This window comes from Martes martes (assembly GCF_963455335.1).
Source record: "Martes martes genome assembly, chromosome: X".
In the NCBI taxonomy this organism is placed as follows: domain Eukaryota; kingdom Metazoa; phylum Chordata; class Mammalia; order Carnivora; family Mustelidae; genus Martes; species Martes martes.
Genome location: NC_137897.1, coordinates 44,969,618 through 44,993,944, shown reverse-complemented (window position 1 = coordinate 44,993,944; position 24,327 = coordinate 44,969,618). Strand labels below are relative to the sequence as shown.

The 24,327-nt window shown below is 38.4% G+C and overlaps 1 protein-coding gene across 10 annotated transcripts in view; it reads left to right on the top strand.

Moving 5' to 3' along the window:
- PFKFB1 (6-phosphofructo-2-kinase/fructose-2,6-biphosphatase 1) overlaps positions 1-24,327 on the top strand; it is a 79,900-nt gene that overhangs the window by 27,039 nt on the left and 28,534 nt on the right. For 6 of the 10 annotated variants that reach the window (XR_013966305.1, XR_013966306.1, XM_080795427.1 and 3 more), the window contains exons 2-7: positions 12,686-12,811; positions 16,119-16,212; positions 17,259-17,325; positions 18,220-18,294; positions 18,775-18,831; positions 21,635-21,756. Coding sequence is in view for 8 of the 10 variants with exons in the window: in XM_080795427.1 (XP_080651553.1) it covers positions 12,686-12,811; positions 16,119-16,212; positions 17,259-17,325; positions 18,220-18,294; positions 18,775-18,831; positions 21,635-21,756 (541 nt within the window). In the remaining 2 variants the exon portion in view is untranslated. The remainder of the gene's footprint in view (positions 1-12,685; positions 12,812-16,118; positions 16,213-17,258; positions 17,326-18,219; positions 18,295-18,774; positions 18,832-21,634; positions 21,757-24,327) is intronic. The other 4 variants (XM_080795428.1, XM_080795424.1, XM_080795426.1 and 1 more) reach the window with 1 other exon arrangement.

The following is a 24,327-nucleotide window of genomic DNA, read 5'->3' as shown; positions in this document are numbered from 1 at the left end:
AACCATGCACCCAGCTTCTGGGCAAGGTACATGAGCAGCTTTAACAAAATTTGCCCAGAGCTTAGCGCCAAAGTTATCAATCTTGGAGTGGGTGAGTCCTCTGGAGAATTCATAGACATTGTGAACTGCTAGAGGTTTAGGTAACAAGTGTCTATGGGAGGAAAATGGCTCCCTCATTTTCAAAGCTGTCCCCTAACACGTAATGAAATCAGTATGAACAGATTTGATTCCTGTTTGCCCCCTGTGTTGTACAAACTGATGTTTTTATGTTTCCTCTCCATTCAGGCTGCTGTCTCTTTAAGGGTGGCAACACAACTATTACTTGCTCTCCTGGCTGGTCCAGTACCCCGTAAGCTGACTTTTAGAGTTCAGCCCCTCTGGGTGTTAAAGTCAAACATTATGGCAAGTCTGATCTCCTTGGTGTGAGGGCCTGTTTCTCTGCCTTCTCCATGCACACAGCTCCCTCCCTCCTCTGGGCAGCACTGCTCTACCTTTCTGGCCTTCCTAACCTTTCATATGCAGCTTCTCCTCTGTATTTACATGCATTGTTTATTCTGCCAATCTTTAAATCACTCTCTGGTTTATTTCCTTGGATGGGGGTGATATCAAGTTGAAAATGTAGTCTGGGTGAGCTCAGGGTCTTCCTATTCCTTTATCTTCCCAAGCCCCTTATTGCTATAGTTTTTTTTTTTTTTCATTTCTTTTCAGCGTAACAGTTTTCATTGTTTTTGCACCACACCCAGTGCTCCATGCAATACGTGCCCTCCCTAATACCCACCACCTGGTTCCCCCAACCTCCCAACCCTGCCCCTTCAAAACCCTCAGGTTGTTTTTCAGAGTCCATAGTCTCTAATGGTTCACCTCCCCCTTCCAATTTCCCTCAACTCCCTTCTCCTCTTCATCTCCCCATGTCCTCCATGTTATTTGTTATGCTCCATAAATAAGTGAAACCATATGATAATTGACTCTCCCTGCTTGACTTATTTCACTCAGCATAATCTCTTCCAGTCCCGTCCATGTTGCTACAAAAGTTGGGTAGTCATCCTTTCTGATGGAGGCATAGTACTCCATAGTGTATATGGACCACATCTTCCTTATCCATTCGTCTGTTGAAGGGCATCTTGGTCCTTTCCACAGTTTGGCGACCGTGGCCATTGCTGCTATAAACATTGGGGTACAGATGGCCCTTCTTTTCACTACATCTGTATGTTTGGGGTAAATACCCAGTAGTGCAATTGCAGGGTCATAGGGAAGCTCTATTTTTAATTTCTTGAGGAATCTCCACACTGTTCTCCAAAGTGGATGCACCAACTTGCATTCCCACCGACATTGTAAGAGGGTTCCCCTTTCTCCACATCCTCTCCAACACACGTTGTTTCCTGTCTTGTTAATTTTGGCCATTCTAACTGGTGTAAGGTGGTATCTCAATGTGGTTTTAATTTGAATCTCCCTGATGGCTAGTGATGATGAACATTTTTTCATGTGTCTGGTAGCCATTTGTATGTCTTCATTGGAAAAGTGTCTATTCATATCTTCTGCCCATTTTTTTATATAATTGTCTGTTTTGTGTGTGTTGAGTTTGAAGAGTTCTTTATAGATCCTGGATATCAACCTTTTGTCTGTACTGTCATTTGCAAATATCTTCTCCCATTCCTTGGGTTGCCTCTTTGTTTTGTTGACTGTTTCCTTTGCTGTGCAGAAGCTTTTGATATTGCTATAGTTTTTAATTAAATTTTGGAAGATGAGTCCTCTAATTTGTGCTTTTCTTTTTTAGATGATTTGGCTCTTCTAGTCCCCTAGGGTTTCCACATGAATTTTAGGATTAATTTGTCAATTTCTGCAAAGAAATCAGCTGAAATTTATTTATTTATTTATTTATCTTAGAAATCAGCTGAAATTTAGATAGAAAGTGTGTTGAATCTGTAGATCAATTGGAATATGTTGGTACCTTAACAATATTAAGTCTTAGGTTCATGAAAATGAGATGTTATTCAATTTATTTAGCTTCTCTTTAATACCATTCAATAATTATTTGTAGTTTTTAGGGTACAAGTTTTGCATTTTTTTATATTAAATTTTTTTTATTTAATTTATTTTCAGTGTAACAGAATTCACTGTTTATGCACCACACCCAGTGCTCCATATAATTCTAAGTACTTTTTATGTAATTGTAATTGGGCTATTTTTCTTAATTTCATTTTGTTTGCTTTGCACCTTTAAAGAAATAGAATTGACTTTTATATATTGAACTTTATCCCAAAACATTGCTGAACTCATGTATTAGTCCTAGTAGAATTTTATAGTTGATTCCTTGGAACTTTCTGTGTATAACTGCAAATAAATGTTTCTTCCATTCCAATCTGAATGCCCTTTATTTCATTTTATTGCTTCTATGAGTATTAGGGTCCATATGGCCCTTCTTTTCTTGCATAATTACCCTGGCTAGAATCTCTAGTACAATGTTCAAAAGATGAGACGAGAGCAGACAGCTTTCTCTTTTTCCTGATTTTAGGGAGATAACTTTCAATCTTTCACCATTAACTACACTATTAGTTCTGTGTGTGTGTGTGTGTGTGTGTGTGTGCATGTGTGTGTGTTTACAGCTGCCTTTTATCAGGATAAGGAACTCCCCTTCTATTCTTCGTTTTTTTTTTTTAATGATTATGCTATGTTAGTTACCATATAGTACATCATTAGTTTTTGATGTAGTGTTCCATGATTCATTGTTTGCGTATCATACCCAGTGCTCCATGCAATATATGCCCTCATCGTTGAGCTAACACATCCCCCACACCATCCCCTCTAAAATCCTCAGTTTGTTTCCCAGAGTCCATGGTCTCTCATGGTTCCTCACCCCCTCTGACTCCCCCCTTCATTTTCCCTTCCTTCTCCTAATGGTTTATATTCCAGAAATAAGTGAAACCATATGAAAATTGTCCTTCTCTGCTTGACTTATTTCACTCAGCATAATCTCCTCTACTCTTGTCCATGTTGGTACAAAAGTTGGGTATTCATCCTTTCCGATGGTTCAGTAATACTCCATTGTATATATGGACCACATCTTCTTTATCCATTCTTCTGTTGAAGGGCATCTCAGCTCTTTCCACAGTTTAGTTATTGTGGACATTGCTGCTATGATGGGGTACAGATGGCCCTTCTTTTCACTCCATCTGTATCTTTGGAGTAAATACCCAGTAGTGCAATTGCAGGGTCATAGGGTAGCTCTATTTTTAATTTTTTTAAGAACCTCCATACTGTTTTCCAAAGTGGCTGCACCAACTTACATACCCACCAACAGTGTAAGAAGATCACCCTTTCTCCACATCCTCTCCAACACTTGCTGTGTCCTGTCCTGTTAATTTTGGCCATTCTAACTGGTGTAAGTTGGTATCTCAATGTGGTTTTGATTTGAATTTCCCTGATGGCTAATGATGAGGAACATTTTTTCTTGTGTCTGTTAGCCATTTGTATGTCTTCTTTGGAGAAGTGTCTGTTCATGTCTTCTGCCCATTTCTTGATGTGATTATCTGTTTTGTGTGTGTTGAGTTTCAGTTCTTTATAGATCTTGGATATCAGCCCTTTGTCTGTAGTGTCATTTGTGAATATCTTCCCTCATTCCGTTGCTCTTTGTTTTGTTGACTGTTTCCTTTACTGTGCAGAAGCTTTTGGTCTTGATAAGTCCCAAAAGTTCCTTGCCTTTGGAGGCAAGCCTTGAAAGAATTTGCTGTGGCAAGTGTCACAGAGGATGCTACCTATGATCTTTTCTAGAATTTTGATAGATTCCTGCCTCACGTTGAGGTCTTTCCATGGAACATTCTTTATAATTTCTTCAGATTTATCTTCCAGTTCATTAATTCTTTTCTAATTTGCTGTTTAATCTATACATTACATATTTAATTCCAAAGATTTTATTTACTGTATTTAGATTTAATACAGTATAGTACTAGTTTCAGAGATAGAGTTTAGTGATTCATCAGTTGCATATAACAACCCCTGCTCATTACATCAATTGCCCTCCTTAATGCCCATCATCAGTTACCCCATCCCCCCATCCACCTCCCCTCCAGCAAACATCAGTTTGTTTCCTTATACTTAAGAGTCCCTTATGGGTTGTATCCCTCTCTGATTTTGTCTTATTTTATTTTTGCCTCCCTTCCCCAATGTTCATCTGTTTTATTTCTTAAATTCCACATATGAGTAAAATCATATTTATATTTCTCTGGTTGACTTATTTCATTTAGCATAGTATCCTCTAGTTCCTTCCACATTATTGAAATAGGCAAGATATTATCCTTTTGGTGGCTGAGTAATATTCCATGGAATATATATACCAAATCTTCTTTATCCATTCATCTGCCAATAGACAGTTGGCCTCTTTCCATTGTATGGCAATTGTGGATATTGTTGTTATAAATATTGGGAAGTATGTGCCCTTTCAAATTACTATGTTTGTACCCTTTGAATAAATACCCAGCAGTGCAATTTCTGAGTTGTAGGATAGTTCTATTTTTAAGTTTCTAAGGAATCTCCATACTGTTTATCAGAGTGGCTACACAAGTTTGCATTCCCAGAAACAGAGGAAGAGCATTCCCCTTTCTATACACCCTTGCCAACATCTGCTGTTTCTTGATTTGTTAATTTTAGCCATTCTGACTGGTGTAAGTGGTATCTCATTGTGGTTTTGATTTGTATTTCCCCAATGCAGAGTGATGTTGAGCATTTTTTTCATCTGTCAGTTGGCCATTTGTATGTCTTCTTTGGAAGAATGTCTGTTCATGTCTCTTGCCCATTTCTTGATTGGATTATTTGTTCTTTGGGTGTTGAGTTTGATAACGTCATTATAGATTTTGAATACTAGCCCTTTATCTGATATATCATTTGTAAATATATTCTCCTATTCTGTCGGTTATCTTTTGGTTTTGTTGACTATTTCCTTTGTTGCGCAAAAGTTTTTTTTTATCTTTTTTTTAAATTTAATTTAACATTATTTTTTTATTAACATATAATATATTATTAGTCCCAGGGGTGTAGGTCTGTGAATCGCCAGATTTACACACTTCACAGACCTCACCATAGCACACACCATCCCCAATGTCCATAACCCAAAACCCTCTCCCTACCCCCACCCCCGGCAACCCTCAGTTTGTTTTGTGAGATTAAGAGTTTCTTGTGGTTTGTCTCCCTCCAGATCCCATCTTGTTTCATTTATTATTTTCCTACTCACCAAACCCCCCACATTGCTTCTCGACTTCCTCATATCAGGGAGATCATATGATAGTTGTCTTTCTCCAACTGACTTATTTCACTAAGCATAATACCCTCTAGTTCCATTCACGTCATTGCAAATGGCAAGATTTCATTTCTTTTGATGGCTGCATAGTATTCCATTGTATATATATACCACTTATTTTTTATCCATTCATCTGTTGATGGACATCTAGGTTCTTTCCATAGTTTGGCTATTGTGGACATGGCTGCTATAAACATTTGGGTGCACATGCCCCTTCAGATCACTACGTTTGTATCTTTAGGGTGAATACCCAGTAGTGCAAATTCTGGGTCATAGGGTAGCTCTATTTTCAACTTTTTGAGGAACCTCCATCCTGTTTTCCAGAGTGGTTGCACCAGCTTGCATTCCCACCAACAGTATAGGATGGTTCCCCTTTCTCCGCATCCTTGCCAGCATCTGTCATTTCCTCACTTGTTAATTTTAGCCATTCTGACTGGTGTGAGGTAGTATCTCATTGTGGTTTTTATTTTTGTATTTCCTTGATGCTGAGTGATGTGGAGCACTTTTTCATGTTTGTATTGGCCATCTGGATGTCTTCTTTGCAGAAATGTCTGTTCCTGTCCTCTGCCCATTTCTTGATTGGATTATTTGTTCTTTGGGTGTTGAGTTTGATAAGTTCTTTATAGATTTTGGATACTAGCCCTTTATCTGATATGTCATTTTCAAATATCTTCTCCCATCCTGTCAATTGTCTTTTGATTTTGGTAACTGTTTCCCTTGCTCTGCAAAAGCTTTTGATCTTGATGAAGTCCCAATAGTTCATTTTAGCCCTTGCTTCCCTTGCCTTTGGCGATGTTCCTAGGAAGAAGTTGCTGTGGCTGAGGTCAAAGAGGTTGCTGCCTGTGAGATCCTCAAGGATTTTGATGGATTCCTTTCTCACATTGAGGTCCTTCATCCATTTTAAGTCTACTTTCGTGTGTGGTGTAAGGAAATGGTCCAGTTTCATTTTTCTGCATGTGGCTGTCCAATTTTCCCAACACCATTTGTTGAAGAGACTGTCTTTTTTCCATTGAACTTTCTATCCTGCTTTGTTGAAGATTAGTTGACCATAGAGTTAAGGTTCTATTTCTGGGCTCTCTATTCTGTTCCATTGATCTATGTGTCTGATTTTGTGCCAGTACCATATGTCTTGATGATGACAACTTTGTAATAGAGGTTGAAGTCTGGAATTGTGATGCCACCGACTTTGGCTTTCTTTTTCAATATTCCTCTGACTATTCAAGGTCTTTTCTGGTTCCATACAAGTTTTAGGATTATTTGTTCCATTTCTTTGAAACAAATGGATGGGATTTTGATAGGGATTGCATTAAATGTGTAGATTGCTTTAGGTAGCATAGACATTTTCACAATAGTTGTTCTTCCAATCCAGGAGCATGGAACGTTTTTCCATTTCTTTGTGTCTTCCTCAATTTCTTTCATCAGTACATTATAGTTTTCTGAGTATAGATTCTTAGCCTCTTTGGTTAGGTTTATTCGTAGGTATCTTATGGTTTTGGGTGCAATTGTAAATGGGATTGACTCCTTAATTTCTCTTTCTTCTGTCTTGTTGGTGTAGAGAAATGCAACTGATTTCTGTGTATTGATTTTATATCCTGACACTTTACTGAATTCCTGTACAAGTTCTAGCAGATGTGTAGTGGAGTCTTTTGGGTTTTCCACATATAGTATCATATCATCTGCAAAGAGTGATAGTTTGACTTCTTCTTGGCTGATTTCAATGCCTTTAATTTTTTTATTTTTGTCTGATTGCTGAGGCTAGGACTTCTAGTACTATGTTGAATAGCAGTGGTGATAATGGAAATCCCTGCTGTGTTCCTGACCTTAGTGGAAAAGCTCTCAGTTTTTCCCCACTGAGAATCATATGCATGGTGGGTTTTTCATAGATGGCTTTGATAATATTGAGGTATGTATCCTCTATTCCTACACTTTGCAGAGTTTTGATCAGGAAAGGATGCTGCACTTTGTCAAATGCTTTTCAGCATCTATTGGAAGTATCATATGGTTCTTGTCCTTTCTTTTATTAATGTATTGTATCACATTGATTGATTTGCAGATGTTGAACCAACTTGCAGCCCTGGAATAAGTCCCACTTGGTCGTGGTGAATAATCCTTTTAATGTACTGTTGGATCCTTTTGGCTACATTTTGGTGAGAATTTTTGCATCCATGTCCATCAGGGATATTGGTTTGTAATTCTCTTTTTTGATGGGATCCTTGTCTCATTTGGGGATCAAGGTGATGCTGGCCTCATAAAATGAGTTTGGAAGTTTTCCTTCCATTTCTATTTTTTGGAACAGTTTCAGGAGAATAGGAATTAATTCTTCTTTAAATACTTGATAGAATTCCCCTGGGAAGCCATCTGGCCCTGGGCTCTTGTTTGTTGGGAGATTTTTGATGACTGCTTCAATCTCCTTACTGGTTATGGGTTTGTTCAGGTTTTCTATTTCTTCCTGGTTCAGTTGTGGTAGTTTATATGTCTTTAGGAATGCATCCATTTCTTCTAGATTGTCCAATTTGCTCGTGTATAGTTGCTCATAATATGTTCTTATAATTGTTTGTATTTATTTGGTGGTGGTTGTGATCTCTCCTTTTTTATTCATGATTTTATTAATTTGGGTCTTTTCTCTTTTCTTTTTGATAAATCTGGCCAAGGGGTTATCAATCTTATTCTTTCAAAGAACCAGCTTCTAGTTTTGTTGATCTCTTCCACTGTTCTTTTGGTTTCTATTTCATCGATTTATGCTCTGATCTTTATTATTTTTCTTCTTCTGCTGGGTTTATGCTTTATTTGCTGTTCTTTCTCTAGCCTCTTTGGGTGTAGGGTTAGGTTTTTTATTTGAAACCTTTCTTGCTTCTTGAGAAAGACTTGTATTGCTATATACATTCCTCTCAGGACCGCCTTTGCTGCATTCCAAAGATTTAGAACAGTCGTGTTTTCATTTTCATTTGTTTCCGTGAATTTTTAAAATTCTTCTTTAATTTCCTGGTTGACCCATTCATTCTTTAGTAGTATACTCTTTAGCCTCCATGTGTTTGAGTTCTTTCCATCTTTTCTCTTATGATTGAGTTCTAGTTTCTAAACGTTGCGGTCTGAAAACATGCAGGGAATGATCCCAATCTTTTGGTACTGGTTGAAACCTGATTTGTGACACAGGATGTGATCTATTCTGGAGAACGTTCCATGTGCACTAGAGAAGAAGGTGTATTCTGTTGCTTTGGGATGGAATATTCTGAATATATCTGTGATGTCCATCACTCCAGTATGTCATTAAAAGCCTTTATTTCCTTGTTGATCTTTTACTTAGATTATCTGTCCATTTCAGTGAATGGGATGTTAAAGTTGCCTACTATTATTGTAGTATTGTTGATGTGTTTCTTTGATTTTGTTATTAATTGGTTTATATAATTGGCTGCTCCCATGTTACAGGAATAGATATTTAAAATTGTTAGATTTTCTTGTTTGACAGTCTTTGAGTATGATACAGTGTTCTTTCTCTTCTCTTATTATAGTCTTCTGCTTAAAATCTAATTTGTCTGATATAAGGATTGCCACCTCAGCTTTCTTTTGATGTCCATTAGCATGGTTAATTGTTTTCCACCTCCCATTTAAATCTAGAGGTGTCTTTGGGTCTAAAATGAGTTTCTTGTGGACAGCATATTGGTGGGTCTTGTGGGTTTTTTGGTTTGTTTTGTTTTTTTATCCATTCTGATACTCTATGTCTTTTGATTTGGGCATTTAGCCCATTTACATTCAGGGTAACTATTGAAAGATATGAATTTAATGCCATTGTATTGCCTGAAAGGTGACTGTTACTGTATATTGTCTCTGTTCCTTTCTGGTGTGTTACTTTTAGGCTCTCTCTTTGGTTAGCAGACCCCTTTCAATATTTCCTGGAGGGATGGTTTGGTGTTTGCAATTTTTTAAAATTTTTCTTTGTCCTGGAAGCTTTTTATCTCTCCTTCTATTTTCAATGACAGTTTAGCTGGATATAGTATCCTTGGCCACATAATTTTCTCATTTAGTGCTCTGAATATGTCATGCCAGTCCTTTCTGTCCTGTCAGGTCTCTATGGATAAGTCTCCTGCCAATCTAATATTTCTACCATTGTGGGTTACAGACCTCTTGTCCTGAGTTGCTTTCAGGGTTTTCTCTTTGTCTCTGAGACATGTAAGTTTTGCTGTTACTATTACTATTTACTATTACTATTAGATGATGGGTTATTGACCTATCTTTATTGTGCCTCCTGGATTTTGATGCTTGTTTCCTTCCCCAAATTAGGAAAGTTCTCTGCTATAATTTGCTCCAATATACCTTCTGTCTCTCTCTCTTTCTTTTTCTTCTGGGATCCCAATTATTCTAATCGTGTTTCATCTTATGTTATCACTTTATATCTCAAATTCTCCCCTCGTGGTCCAGTAGTTGTTTATCTCTCTTTTTCTCACTTTCTTTATTCTCCATTATTTGGTCTTCTATATCACTAATTCTCTCTTCTGCCTCATTTATCCTAGCAGTAAAAGCCTCCATTTTTTTTAATTGAACCTCATTAATAGCTCACAAATTTCAGCCCCTCTCACTTTCCAAGCCAATTTCCATGGGTGCTTGTCTTCCCCATGTGGGATCCCCTGTGTGCTAGTCTGTCTCTCACCTTCTTCTGCAACTGCAGCTCCTTCCCCACCATGGTGACTGTGATCTGTTTCTCTCTGCTTCTCTCACACTTCTTACCTTCTTTGATGTGAGCTATTCTCTATGTTTAGTTGTGGAATTTGTTCTGCTAGTCTTCAGCTTGGTTTTGGGGTTATTTAGGATGGTTGATAGTTATCTAGCTGTATTTGTGGGACAAGGGAAGCCTAGAGTTTTCCTACTCTACCACCATCTTCCCAGACTTGTTTCTTTTTTATCTTTTTTTTTTTTTTTTGCTTTTCCTCATCTTATTTGAGCATTTTTCATGATCCCATTTTATTGGTGTGTTTACTTATTGTTTATATATATTTGTGCTTTTCTTTTTGGGGTTTTTCTTTACTTTTTAGTGGTTCTCCCAGGGTTTATGATATATGTTTTAAAATAATTTGGGTTCACCTTCAAATAACACTATATTACTTTACGTGTAGAACAAGTACCTTATAAGAGAACATTCCCAGATTCTTCCTCCCTTTCCTTGTTCATTTTGTATTTATTTCATTTTGATATATGCTTTAAACACCCAATACATTATTACTATTATTGCTTTAGACAGTAGTCTTTTAGAACAATTAAGAATATGCAAAATAAAAGGTATATTTTGCCTTAATTTATTCATTTTCCAATGTTCTTCTTTAATGATGTACATCCAATTTTATGACCTATATCAGATCTTTTCTGCCTAAATATTATTCTTTAATATTTCTTATATGACAGGTCTGCCTGTGATGAATTTCCTGTTTTTGTTTGTCTGAAATAAAAGTATTTATTTTGCCTTTATTTTTAAAGGACGTTTTTCCTGAATTTAGAATTCTGCATTGACAGGGTTTGTGGGGCTTTTTTTGTTATTGCTGCTGCTCTTGTTTACTCTCAATATTTGATTTTTTTTTCACTATCTTTTTTGCTTATGTGGCTTCTAACAAGAAGTCCAGTATAATTCTCCTACTTGTTCTTCCGTAAGTAAGGTGTTCCTACCATGCCTTTTTCCTGGCCTCCTTCAGTATTTTATTTTTGCCTGATTTTCTGCAGTTTGAATTTGCTATGTCTAGGTGTGGTGTGCTTCTTTTTAAAGTTTTATTTATGCTGCTTAGTATTCTCTGAGATACTGTAATCTGTGGTTTGTTGTCAATAACTCAATTTTGGAAAATTTTGGCAGTTCTTTCTTCAAATATTTCTTCTTTCCCATTAGCTCCCTCTTCTCATTCCATTATTCTACTAACATATATATTACATTCTATATATATAATATATTCTAATTACATATATATGTATATATATGATATTTATGGGTTATTTATAGGTTACATATATATTACACTATTTGATACTTTCTCAAAGTTCTTGGAAGTTTTGTTCTGGGTTGTTTTGTTTTGTTTGTTTTTACTGTTTTTTTCTGTCTGCATTTTAGGGTGTGTAATTTCTACTGATCCATCTTCAAGTTCATATATTTCTCAGCTATGTTAAGTTCATTTTTGAGAACATTGAAGACATTCCTCAGATCCATTACTGTGTTTTTCTCTTGCATTTACATTTGATTCTTTCTTATACTTTCCATCCCCATACTGAAATTATCTATCTGAACTTGCATGCTGTCTACCTTTTCAATAAAGCTTTTAACTTATCAGTCATAGCTATTTTAAATTCCCTGCCTGTTAGTCCCAATATGAGTATCATAACTGAGTCTGATACTGATGATTTCTTTGTCTCCAGACCATTTTTTTTCTTGCCTTGATTCTTTCCTTTGAGCTGCTCTCTGGAGACAATTATCTTTTTCTTCCTTTGAAGGTGTAGTCTTCTATTATTTTACTTATTTTAGTCTGGTAATAGGGAAAAGGGAACTAATGACATTTCATGTTAATCTGATTAAGCCTCAGTCTTAGGCAGGCTTATCCTCAGTCCTGGAGGTGTGACCTTTCCATGTGTTCTGACTCTTCTTTAACTATAATAGTGGGTCTAGTGCATATTCCTATGCCTTCTGGGCTACAGCATTTTTTTCCCATTTTCCTTCTCCAGGTGTAGTGAGTTTCTACCAGTGTTCTCAGTTTCTGTTGCCCTTCCTTCTTCAGATTAAGGCTTATTTTCTTTTAGGGAGATGGAGTAGATTGGTCTCAGCAGTCTCAATAGTGTTGGGCATTCCACTCTGTCAGCTGCAGTTAATTTCCATCAGTGCTCTCAAACTACAGTTGCATTCCCTTTCTCTGTGAAGACTAAGGCTTTTGTTTCATAGAATACAAAATGAGAATGGTCTGGGCACAATTTCAGCAATGGCTGCTATTCTGTTTTCCTCTCCAAACCAGAACCACAGGACATATTTCTCAAGATTCTTCTGTAACTGGTGGAATTCCTAGAGGATGCAAAACCACCTATGTCTTCAGCCCCAGGGGCTTCATATTCTCACACTATCCCACAATGAACATTTAGCAATTTATTATAAATTTTAGCTCAGTCTTCTTATGAGTTTATATGTTGAAAGATAAGCAAACACCTGCTCTGTTGCTCCCTGCAGATGCCTGCCTGTCTCTATAGATTGGGTTTAGCTGTTCACACTGTAATCTCAGTTTTCTGAAGAATTCAGAAGTCAGTTTGAAAAATTCCAGGTTTTTGTTATTGTTCTTATAATGGTAGGTAAGATGTTTTCCCAATTCAACATCTCTGAGCTGATACCAGAAGAGAATGGGAACCTGGGAATAAGTTTTTGAGATTCCGTTTATCTTTCAGCATCGATACCCCAGTTTACCAATTCCCCGACAATGGTGATCATGGTGGGTTTACCAGCTCGAGGAAAGACCTATATCTCCACGAAGCTCACAAGATATCTCAACTGGATAGGAACACCAACTAAAGGTATGTCTCTGAAACCCTTTGTTCTACAGCCCATTACCTGCCACTGGCTGAAGGTTAAGGTAGCAGGCATGAGAAAAGACATTCCCTCAGTATCAGGAACACCTCAAACCATTATTACCAATCTTCAGATTACTACTACTACTACTGCTACTACTACTACTACCACCACCACCACCACCACACTCTTAAAAGTTTTACAGAATCTTGAGAACATACTCTATGCCTCAAGGTATTCTAGGTACTAGGTATAGGAAAACTAGTGAGATTAAATGTCTGTTCTCAGGGACCTACAGTTTTACAAGGCCTTAACATAATCCTTTGAGTAATATACTATTTTTATTACCATTATTATTACTTTATTACCATTATTATTCTTGCCACACCAATATTACTACTTTGACTAACATTACCATGTATTCAAAACCTTAAGGTTTTCTTCAAGCCTTAGGGTATGTAGAATCAAGCATATTGAAGCCACAGCCCAGAGGTTCCCACAGAGTCTTCACTAAAGTTGGGCATCTTCACTCACCTCATCTTTTGGAGTTCAGAAGGTGCCTCTCTTTAGGTCTGAGCTTGTTGACTTCTGCTTCCCACCTGGAAGTGGTCCTGCCTTTTTCAACCTCCAGAAAGTCCTCCTTCCCTGCCTGCCAAACTCCTCCTTCACTCCCTGTTTCCAATTTTCCATTCTCTTCAGTGTGGTCTCTTTTCTGCTTACTACCAGTTATTTAGTAATTGCTCTCTCCCATTCCCCATTTGATTTCTCTGCCCACCTCCAGCCTGTATCCCCATTCCTATCTGATTGCTCTGTTCCCCCTGAGAAGACTGTTTCTCTGGGCTCCCATACCAAACCACCCGACAGCCCTCTCTATGCCAACACTAATTATAGAGTGTGTTGTTGCAGTGTGTGTCTGGGTCTCTCACCAGGAGCTGTTCTGGGGGCAGGGGACCAGGTCATATTCCTTTCCATCTCTGAAGTATGACCAGATTAAGACATTCAGACACTCTAAACAGTAAGAGATAGGGTGCCCCCACATCATATACAATTCAGAATAAAAACAGTAATGGTAAGAAAGTCTACCAGTGTTTATATTTATCTCAAATGACTATATTGATGCTTTCAGTGACTATCAACTTATCTGAAATTTTTTATTGGGACCATGTTCCCCCTTTCCTGGTACACTAAGCAAGTACTTAGACCCCCAGTGAAATGGAGCACTGCTCCCCAGTGCAGCAAACAGTTCTTCTTGGGCATTTATTTATTCAATAATTAATTATTCAATGAGCACATAGCTGTGACAAAGCCCTTGTTGGATACTGAGCAAAGACAAGTAGAATAGGATGCCTATCCTCAAAGAACTAACATCTATTTTTTAAGTTCTATAATGCCCATGAAAAAGAAACTAGTATTATCATCATTCCACAGTTGATTACTGTGAAGGACCTCTAAAGGCACATGGCCACCCAGTGACAGAACCAGGAAATGAGCCCACCTCTGGTTATTTCCAAAGCCTGACACTCACTGTGCCAGGTCTGCTACTTGGTTCTACTGATGGGAAGAAAAACTAATCCCACATTGGCCCTATACTCACCTTTTTTCCATTATTTTTCTCGCCTTTCTCTTGCCCATCCCAGCACCCTATGTATCTGCACGCTTCCCCCCTTTCTTCAACTCTCCTCCTCTCTTTCTCCTATTTCTTCTTTTCCTTCTCTAATCACTGGCGAAGTGTTCCCTAATGGTTTTTTATGTGCCAAAATCCATGCTAGGCATTGAAGATGTAAAAATTAATGAGATTCACACCCTGTCCTTGAAGAGTTTTCTATCTGGCTGGGATGCATACTAAAACCTCATGGTCACTTAAGGAATCCTAGAGCAGGGTACTGAGGGGGCTCACAGAGGAAATCACCAACTGGAAGGCAGAGAAACTTCTAGATAGAATATATTTGAGCTTGGTCCTGTGGGAGGAGTAGAATACTGGCAGAAGAGCAGAGAAAGAATAGTATTTGCGGAGTACTGCAGTCTCCAAGTAGCTTCTGCTGGATGTTAGGGGAACATGGGATGGTGGTGCATGGGTCTGTGCCCTAATGCACATGCGTTCCATCTGCTCCAGTCCAGTCCACTTCACAGAGCACAAAGCCTCAGAGTCATGCTTCAAAGTATAAAGCTTACCATACCTACAGTCTCCAAGGGTCTTCTTGGTCTACAGGTTTAAACCCAAGTTTTTTAGCCTGTTATTCAAAGTCCTCCACAATCCGTCCCTGTCAGCGTCCCAGGCTTCAGTTACAGTGAATGACTCACCATCCCCCAAATATGTTCTGCCTTCTGCCAATGTTATACCTTTGCTTATGATGTTCCTCTACCTGAAATGTCTTTGTTCCCCACTCCCAACCCCCTTGGTTGCCTATAAAAGGCCTGCCTTCCTAAAAGGACTGACTTAAATACTTCTTTCTCCACAAATCATCTTAGATTACTCCAAATGTAATTAGTCTGTCCTTCCCCCTTATTCTTTTGAATGCCTATTGGAGAACTCAACAAACTGTGTAGGAACTCTATGTTTGCTAGTTTACTGTCAGTCCTTGCTGGATTGTGAACTCCTTGGGGCCCCATCATGAATATCTCATCTATCTTTGAGACCTCAGAACTCATATCCACTTTACAGTGTGTGTCAGAATGCACATCAGAATGTATTTATTAAATGGATTAATGAAATATTGCATTGGTCCCTTTATCCTCTTTCTCCTCCTTTCCTTACCTGCTATCAGGTTTTTAACTATTACTAATGGGAAAATATAGCCTAGAGAGGGCAATAAATTTACATTCTCTGTCATGATACTGGAAAATGTAATAACATTGGACTAGGATTTAGGAGGTCCAGTCTAGTTCTATTACCTGCTGACTCACTGTTTGATACTTAGTGATTGATTTTATTCATTGGATCTGTTTCCTTATTTTTCCAATACAGTAGAGCATTGAAAGTGTTAGAGTTTATGAAAAAATAGAATAGCAGAAAATCCACTAGCTTTGGAGCCAAACGGGCCTGGTTTTTAATCCAGCTTCCCATTTATTAACTATGAAAATTACTTCCTTTCTCTGAACTTCAGTTTCTTCATTTGTAAAATGGGATTGTAAATCCTATATTGCTGAGTTGTTGTGAGGAATAAATGAGATGGTAACCATAATTTGAAGCTTTATAAGCATATCATATAACTACAAACTATACCTCCTTCAATCTCTGAAATCTCTCCCAGCAATGACATATTTTTCCACTAGAATCTTTCTAATCCCTTCACCAGACCTCCCTGCTTTCAGTGTTTAATTTAGGCCAGTACCGACGAGAGGCAGTGAGCTACAAGAACTACGAATTTTTTCTTCCAGACAACATGGAGGCCCTACATATCAGGAAGTAAGTGTCTAATATTTTAGAGATCAGAGCTGCCCCTGGCTGAAGGAGGGCTTTGTTCAGATAATGGGGGTGTGGAGCAGAGTAATTTGGGTTAACAAGGAGGTCTTTTAGACTCTCAAATGGTGATCGGAAAAACTCTTCCCCTACCATACCCAAAACTTGTTTGTGGTCATAACCATCCCCTACTTAATAACTTAGAAAGGAAATGTCTCCTACTCCTTACAGGAGAGAGTGGAAAATCTAAGAGTCTGAGCCTTTAAGGATGTCAATAACTTGGCCCATTCCAGTCTCTCCAATACCATTTATTTAATCTCAAGTTCTCTCTCCTCTACAAGACACAGCACTTCAAGAACAGAACCTAGGTCTCATTTATTGATCCATGCCCTTATAATAGAACCCAACAAAGAGTAAACACTAAACATATTTTTTCCAAATGCATAAATATATTGCCACCATCATACCTGTGCTTATACTATTACCCATTCCAGGAATGCCTTCTACTTCACAGACTATATACTCAATCTCTACCTGGGTTTAAGGACCAGTTCCACTTGTGTTCTATCACCTCAAATGTTGTTTTTTAATATTATGACTCTGTCATTAGTCCTTTTTTCCTGGGTATATCACTTTATGCCTCCCTCTAAGATGTGCACACAGAGCCACTTTCAACTGTGTGACCTGTCTGTGCTTGTCATGGTGCCTACAACATAAGATAGCCTGTGTAAATGTTTCATAGATGAATATTTTTTAAAGATTTTATTTACTTATTTGAGAGAGAGAGAGAGCATGAGAGGGGAGAAGGTCAGAGGGAGAAGCAGACTCCCCATGGAGGTGGGAGCCCGATGCGGGACTCAATCCCAGGACCCCGGGATCATGACCTGAGCTGAAGGCAGACACTCAACCCACCGAGCCACCCAGGCGCCCTCATAGATGAATAATTTAACATGAAATATCTGAGAGGTGGTGCAAAAGATAATGGAGGAACATAGAGAGGAACTCATCTTGGGGACAGGGATTGTCTCTGTTTCTTTCTCCATCTTTTTCAGGCAGTGTGCCCTGGCAGCCCTGAAGGATGTCCATGACTATCTCAGCCATGAGGAAGGTCATGTTGCGGTAAGGAATTTTGCATTTTTTCTTCAAGTTTCTGCCAGAATGAAGGCCCCTAGTATGTACTGAGCATTTACTATGTTCTATACACTATTCTAAGAACTTTGACCATATTAATTTAATTCCACCCTCTCCCATGAGACAGGCATTGTTGTTATACTCCATTTTATAGCCCAGAAAAATGGTACCGAGAGATTGAATAATTCCCCAAGGTGGCACAGCATGACTACAACAAGGCCAAAACTAGAATTCAGGTTGCATAGGTCCAAAATCTACACTCTTAACCACTGTGCTTTACCACCCCACCCCCAACAATTCAGAAAGACCACAGTACAGTTTAAGACTACAGTACAAACATTTTTTAGTTCTAGAGACTTACTTAAATATCTAGTCAGTTTAGTTTCATAGATGCTTGGGGTAAGATTTGTGAATTCTAAAAGGAGAAAATAGCCTCAAATTGTTCCACCTTAGGTGCTGAAGGTAGAGAATTGTTTCCTGTTCTTGAAGAGCTCCAAAGTGATAGGAAAGAGGAAGCCTCAACTAGGAGTTGAGAGGATCCATTCTAGCTCTGCTCTGTTAGCAACTCTTGGTGGCCTTGGTTAAGGCAAATCCTTCCTCTAAGCCTTGGTTATTTTACCTATAAAATTACCCTAGTAAAAACTTACAGTTTTACTCTTGTTTATACCTACAGTCTCTGACATTTCTGGACTGACAGCAAGCACTCAATGAATACTTAAGAAATTGGCATAAATCAATTATTTCAAGTCCTTCCTATTCTTCAAAACTCAGTCAAGATCTATGTTATACTGGAAGCCCTCCACCTAGCACAAGGATAGCCAAGGAGTAGGTGTTCTCCCAAAACCAGATTCAGAGTAAACCAATTTCATCATTGGCCTCTAGGTTTTTGATGCCACCAACACAACCAGAGAACGACGGTCACTAATTCTGCAGTTTGCTAAAGAACATGGTTACAAGGTATAGTAACATTCCCACTCTCATCTACAGCATACTTAATCTAGTAGGCAAACCAGAGGACTCTAATCTGCCAAATCAGCTACAAATTCAAGTTCAACATCGTAATTTGGTTATATGGCTTTCCAGATCACAAAAACAACAAAACAGAACAGGAAAGAGGTGCCATATTGGACAATGGAAGATAATTGCTGACAGGCTGACACTGTGGGGTGGAAATGAGAAAGGAGGGAAGAGAACTACTACAAAAAGCATATATAAGAACTAAAAACCAATAAAAACATAAAAAATAATCTAGGATCATTCAGTTTTAAGTCAATATGTCTCATAAAACTCAGAATCCTGAAAAGTAACACTGTATGAAATTATGTTGTCATAGATGCCCCTAGGGATGACTCAGAGTCACTGAGAAGAGGTGAAGCTATGTTTGGCCCTACCAAATATAATTCCCTGCTGGAAATTTCTCTTCTTTTTCTCTTATAGGTCTTTTTCATTGAGTCCATCTGTAATGACCCTGGCATCATTGCAGAAAACATCAGGGTAAGGAGTACCTTACCCTTTCCTCTTTACTTTTCCTCAGTCTTGGGTAACACATAAAAGATCTCTATGAGGCTATTAAAGGTGATATCCTTCTCTGAGCTTCCTATTCCTATTCCTATTTCTGAGCTTCCTATTCCTATTCCTATTCCTAAGCTTCCTATTCCTATTCCTAACTATTCTTCCTACTTCCTATAGGAAGTATTTCCTGACCTTCCTGGCCTACAATAACCCTATGAAATTTAAAGAAGCCATAATATAGAGTCATTAATATGCACTGGGCACCAAACTTGACTCTTACTGATTTGTTACAACAACCTGCATGTTAGGAATCACTTCATTGTTGGAAAGAGGAAGCAGATTCCAAGAGAAGAGTTTTTCAAAGCTTCATACAACCAGAAAGAAGTAGAAGTAGGACTGGACCTCAGGCTTGTATCAGAAATGTAACTGCTTTTAGATTCTAGACATGTGGTCTAGAATTGGATCATCTGCCACATTTTACTGTTCCTTGTTTCATGAAATTACTGGAGCTCAGGGACAGAAGAGACCTTATAGGTTACCTCCCTCAACCCTCCATCATATACTTGAAATCTCAGCTAAATATTTGTCTATATTTTCTTTTCATACCTCCAATGAAAAGAGACTCATTCCATCATCAAATGCAGTCCAATCAAGCTGAAATTTGCCCCCCTGAAGTTTTAACTGATTGGTCCTATTTTTTTCTCTTAGGGCATAAGACATGTCCAACCCCTCTGTTATTCATCTACCCTTCCATCTATCCATTTACTGATTCAACACAAATTTAATCTATACAACTGAACTGGGCCATTCTGTGTATTCAAGACATAGAGGAGAGTGCTGCCCTTGATCTCACAGTCTAGTGAGAGATACTTGGAGATACTGACAGGTTTACAGACATAACTGTATGTCTGTGCTGAGATGAAGAAATAAAGGAGGCTCTGGGAGAACACTGTTGAATACCTAGCCTTGCATGGGAGGGATAGATGTGTACCAGGGAAGACTTCTCAATGAAAGCAATAGCTGACCTGAATCTTGAAGAATGCAAATGGAATTTGACAGGTGAAGAATTGGATATAAGGGAATAGCATATACTAATCACTGTATCTCCACGGAACTATAAGAAGTTCAAGTTGACTAGAGCAAAGTGTGTGGAGGAATAGAAGTGCAGTGGGAGGTGAGATGAAGAAATCCTTTTGGACTCAATTATTACAAATGGGTCACCTGATAAAATAGTTCACACTGTTCCCTAAAAGATATAAGAAAATGGTGAAGAGTTTTAAGCACGGGAATGCCATGGTCAGATGGGCATGTTAAAAAATATCTTTCTGGATGCTAGTATGAGGAATAAATCAGAAGTAACAAGACTGTAGACAAGAGAAACTAGTCATAAAGCTAGAGTAAGTTTCCAGGCAAGAGAGAATGGAAATCAATAGGAGGGATATTTAGAAGATAGAATGGAGAGGATCTTGTGCCTGCTGAGAGGTGAGGGATGAAGACACATCTAGGATGACTCCCATATTTTTTCTAGGCTCAGGTAACTGAATGGATGATAGCACCATTCACTGAGATGACAAATGTGGGTGGAGAAGGTAATCATGGGGGATTAAGAGACATTAACCTTTCAGAAATTTAAAGCCAACATGCCATGTTCTCTCATTAAACACTCAATACATGTACGCCATTATGACCCCTGGCCAAAATCTCCTGTTCCTCTTCTTCGGCCATTTCTCACATCACAATTTCAGATCCTCTTTTATTACTTTTTATTTTTTTTATTTAAATTCAATTAATTAACATACAGTGTAGTATTAGTTTCAGAAGTAGAGTTAGTGATTCATCAGTTGCATATAACAACCATTGCTCATTACACCAAGTGCCCTTCTTAATGCCTATCACCCAGTTACTCCATCCCCCCATCCACCTTCCCTTCAGCAAACCTCAGTTTGTTTCCAATAGTTAAGAGTCTCTTAAGGTTTGTCTCCCTCTCTGATTTTATTTTTCCCTCCCTTCCCCTATGATCCTCTGTTTTGTTTCTTAAATTCCATATATGAGTGAAATCAGGGCACCTGGGTGGTTCAGTCTTTTAAGCATCTGCCTTCAGCTCAGGTCATGATTCCAGAGTCCTGGGATTGAGTCCTGCATTGGGCTCCCTGCTCAACAGGGAGTCTGCTTCTTCCTCTTCTTCTGCCCATTCCCCCTGCTCATGCTCTCTCTCTCTCAATCTCTCTCTCTCAAATAAATAAATAAAATATTATTTAAAGAAATCATACAATAATTGTCTTATCTGATTGACTTATTTCTTATTCTTATTCCTTATGACTCAGCATAATACCCTCTAGTTCCATTCATGTTGTTGCAAATGGTAAGATTTCATCTTTTTAATGGCTGAGTAATATAGATATAGATATATCTATATAGATATATAGATATATATCTATAGATATAAATATAGATATAGATATACCTAGATATAGATATACACCACATCTTCTTTTTTAATTTAAATTCAATTAGCCAACCCACATCTTTTAAACACCATGTTCTCTAGAACTAAGTACAATATAACAAACCTTGTTTAATCACATAGAAATAAAGCATAAGGAGTCACACATTCTAAATTCTCTTAAATTGACTGATTTGTAACTTGGCAAGACCTTTTGTCTGAGTCTCAATTTCCTCATCTTTATGATGAGGGATGTTGTACTCAGTGATCTCTAAGGGCACTTCCAAAGTTCACTGTTAGAGTCTCTGTCTCTCACAGTTCCTCTGTTCTCCCTTTTCCTAGCAAGTAAAACTTGGCAGCCCTGATTACATAGACTGTGACCGGGAAAAGGTTCTGGAAGACTTTCTAAAGAGAATTGAATGCTATGAGGTCAACTACCAACCCTTGGATGATGAACTGGACAGGTAAGAACCCAGAACCCTAAATTCCAGGACTGGATCTTTACCCCTATTTTGATGTCCTTTAGTATCTGTGGAAATGTCCTTTTCTGGGTCTCACCTTCTCTATCTGTAAAGTCAGGAAGCTAGAATCAATGATTTCCCTTTAGGACTCTCCAAGCTCTAATTGTCCGAGGTAGTGAATCCTTGATATATAAAGTGTCCATGAGAGTTTTAAAGTAGTGCCTTCCTGACCAATATGAACAGATCAGGACCCTGATCTCTAAGAAAAAATTCTTCCCTCCTGTAGTTGTTGCTTTTATTTTTTTCAAAAGCATTCCTCACACATGGATGCCACCTTCTTTGTTTCAATGAATCCCCTCAGCACCCCTATAAAGGAAGCCAAAATAGATCTTATGTTCATAAATTTTCAAGAAGAGGAAATTGAATCTTAGCTGAAACCACTTGCCAAGCTCCCAGCACAAATCAAGGGGTAGAACTAGGATTCTAACCATATATTTTGTCTCCTACTCATGTCTCTTTTCATAAACCCATGTACCTCTTCAATCAATAAGTATTTGGCCTCTTTGAGTTGTGGTGTACATAGGAGTATAAATACTGGCAAGAAAGGTGGTTTCTATCTGCAGATAGCTTCCATAGTGCCTTGATATATGGGAAGACACATGAAAATATGAAACTCTCATTCATAATGTCAGCTAAAAATTAGAAACATGTTAGCTGGAATATGTGAGTTTCAGACATAGGATATTCCCAGAGTCCTCAAAATGGGTTGTGATGCGAGAAGACTATGGTCACCCAGGCCCTTAGGGCCCCAAGTGAGGAGTATGAGGAGGCCTCAAATAGTTATTAAAACATTAGGAAGTTTAAACAACATCCTTCCAGCTTTGCCCAACCAAAGTCCTAAGAGGCAAGTATTGTTACTGCATTGCTCATAGATGGAGAAATTGAGACCCAGAACTGTGCAAGGACTTAACTAAGGCCACATAATGAGTCAGTAGAACATTTATTCAAACCCTTATCTCACACTTCCAGCCAAATTCTCCTCTTCCCACATCCCTGTATCATAAAGAAGTGTCACATGAGGCTTAGACACTTGGTGCGAGAAGCAGGAATTTTATATACAATTGTAAAGACTGTTCACTGTGCAAAGACAACCAGGTCAAGGGTACACTTGTTTTCCTCACCGAGGCATGTGTGTTGGAGTGGGGATGTTTCTTTCTTGAGGAAAGTGTAATTTATTCAAATTTCCACAAATGCACCATATAGACTAGCAGCATATGGTGAAAAAAGCTTGAAGGGGAGCTAAAGTGAAAGAAGCATGAGAAAGCCCCTAGTCTTCAGCATAGAATACTGAGGGTGCTCAGGTAGTGTTTGATGAATCAGTTTGGGCCTAAAGATGACACATTCTGAAGTTTGACCTTATTTAATGATTTTTACATCAACAGACATTTACAGTCCATGTATCAGGGCCCAGCCAAAGCTGTGCCCTAGGAATCCAAAGAGAGAAGGGTTGTCCGTGCTGTGATAGAATGCACATTTAGTTGGAGAAGCCAATGAATATGCAGTTGATCAGAATTGTAGAAATTGTAAACCAAGTGAGCTAAAGGAATACAAAGGAGAAAACTCAGCTCAGCTTGGGAAGAGAGATCTGGAAGAGCAGGTTTACCCAGTATAGGCATGTGTTTGGGGTACCAGAAATGTGGAGGCTACCAAAAATAGGAATAAAACAATCTGGAAAGTTTTTACTATTTTAATTTCAAAACCAGCATCAATGTGGTCAAAATGGGGGAAAAAATCACAAAATTTCATGGGACCTCCTCATATAATATAGTGTATGATTTTTATTTTAGATTTCACATAGTAGAGATAGGCACTAGCTTATATATTACTTTTGGTGGGAAGCACCTCTAAATGACTTCATGTGATTCTGGGTTCAAAGACGTCCTGAAGAGAGTTAATGTGTTGGCTCTCAAAGAATGGATGCATAGGAGCTCAGCTTTGGAAAGCAGGAAAGGAGTGTCTTTAAGCAAACAGAACAGCATTTTGGAATACTGTAGTTAAATCTGAATAAAAGTGGGGGAGTTTAGAGAATATTCCAGCAAAATAATAAAGGCTAGATTGAAACAGAGAAATTATGGGCATGGGTGTGGATATGGGACTGTGAGGTGAGGCCAAGCAGGGCCAGTGTGTGAAGGTACGTAGAATGTCAGACTAAAGAAGAAGTTGAAAGCTCTGCTAGAACTACCCAGGACCTAGCATCAGGAATAGACAGTAATTAGGCAACAAGGCTACATCAGATATTTTCCACCACTAAGTTCTGAGACTCTTAGACAAGATAGCTGGAGAGAGTAACCTTAAGCATACCATTTCCACTCTCTGTGCTTCAGTTTCCTCTCCTATAAAACAAAGCTAATAATCCTTGATTCCTAGGATGATTATGAGGATTCATGTATTTCAAAGTCCCCGCTCCCTGCCAGATGCACAAAAGAAAATGCTTAGCAAGTGCAAATGTCCTGCAGAAACCATGGGATATAGATGACAGGGATGGGCATGATTAAGTATAATACAGATTAAGAG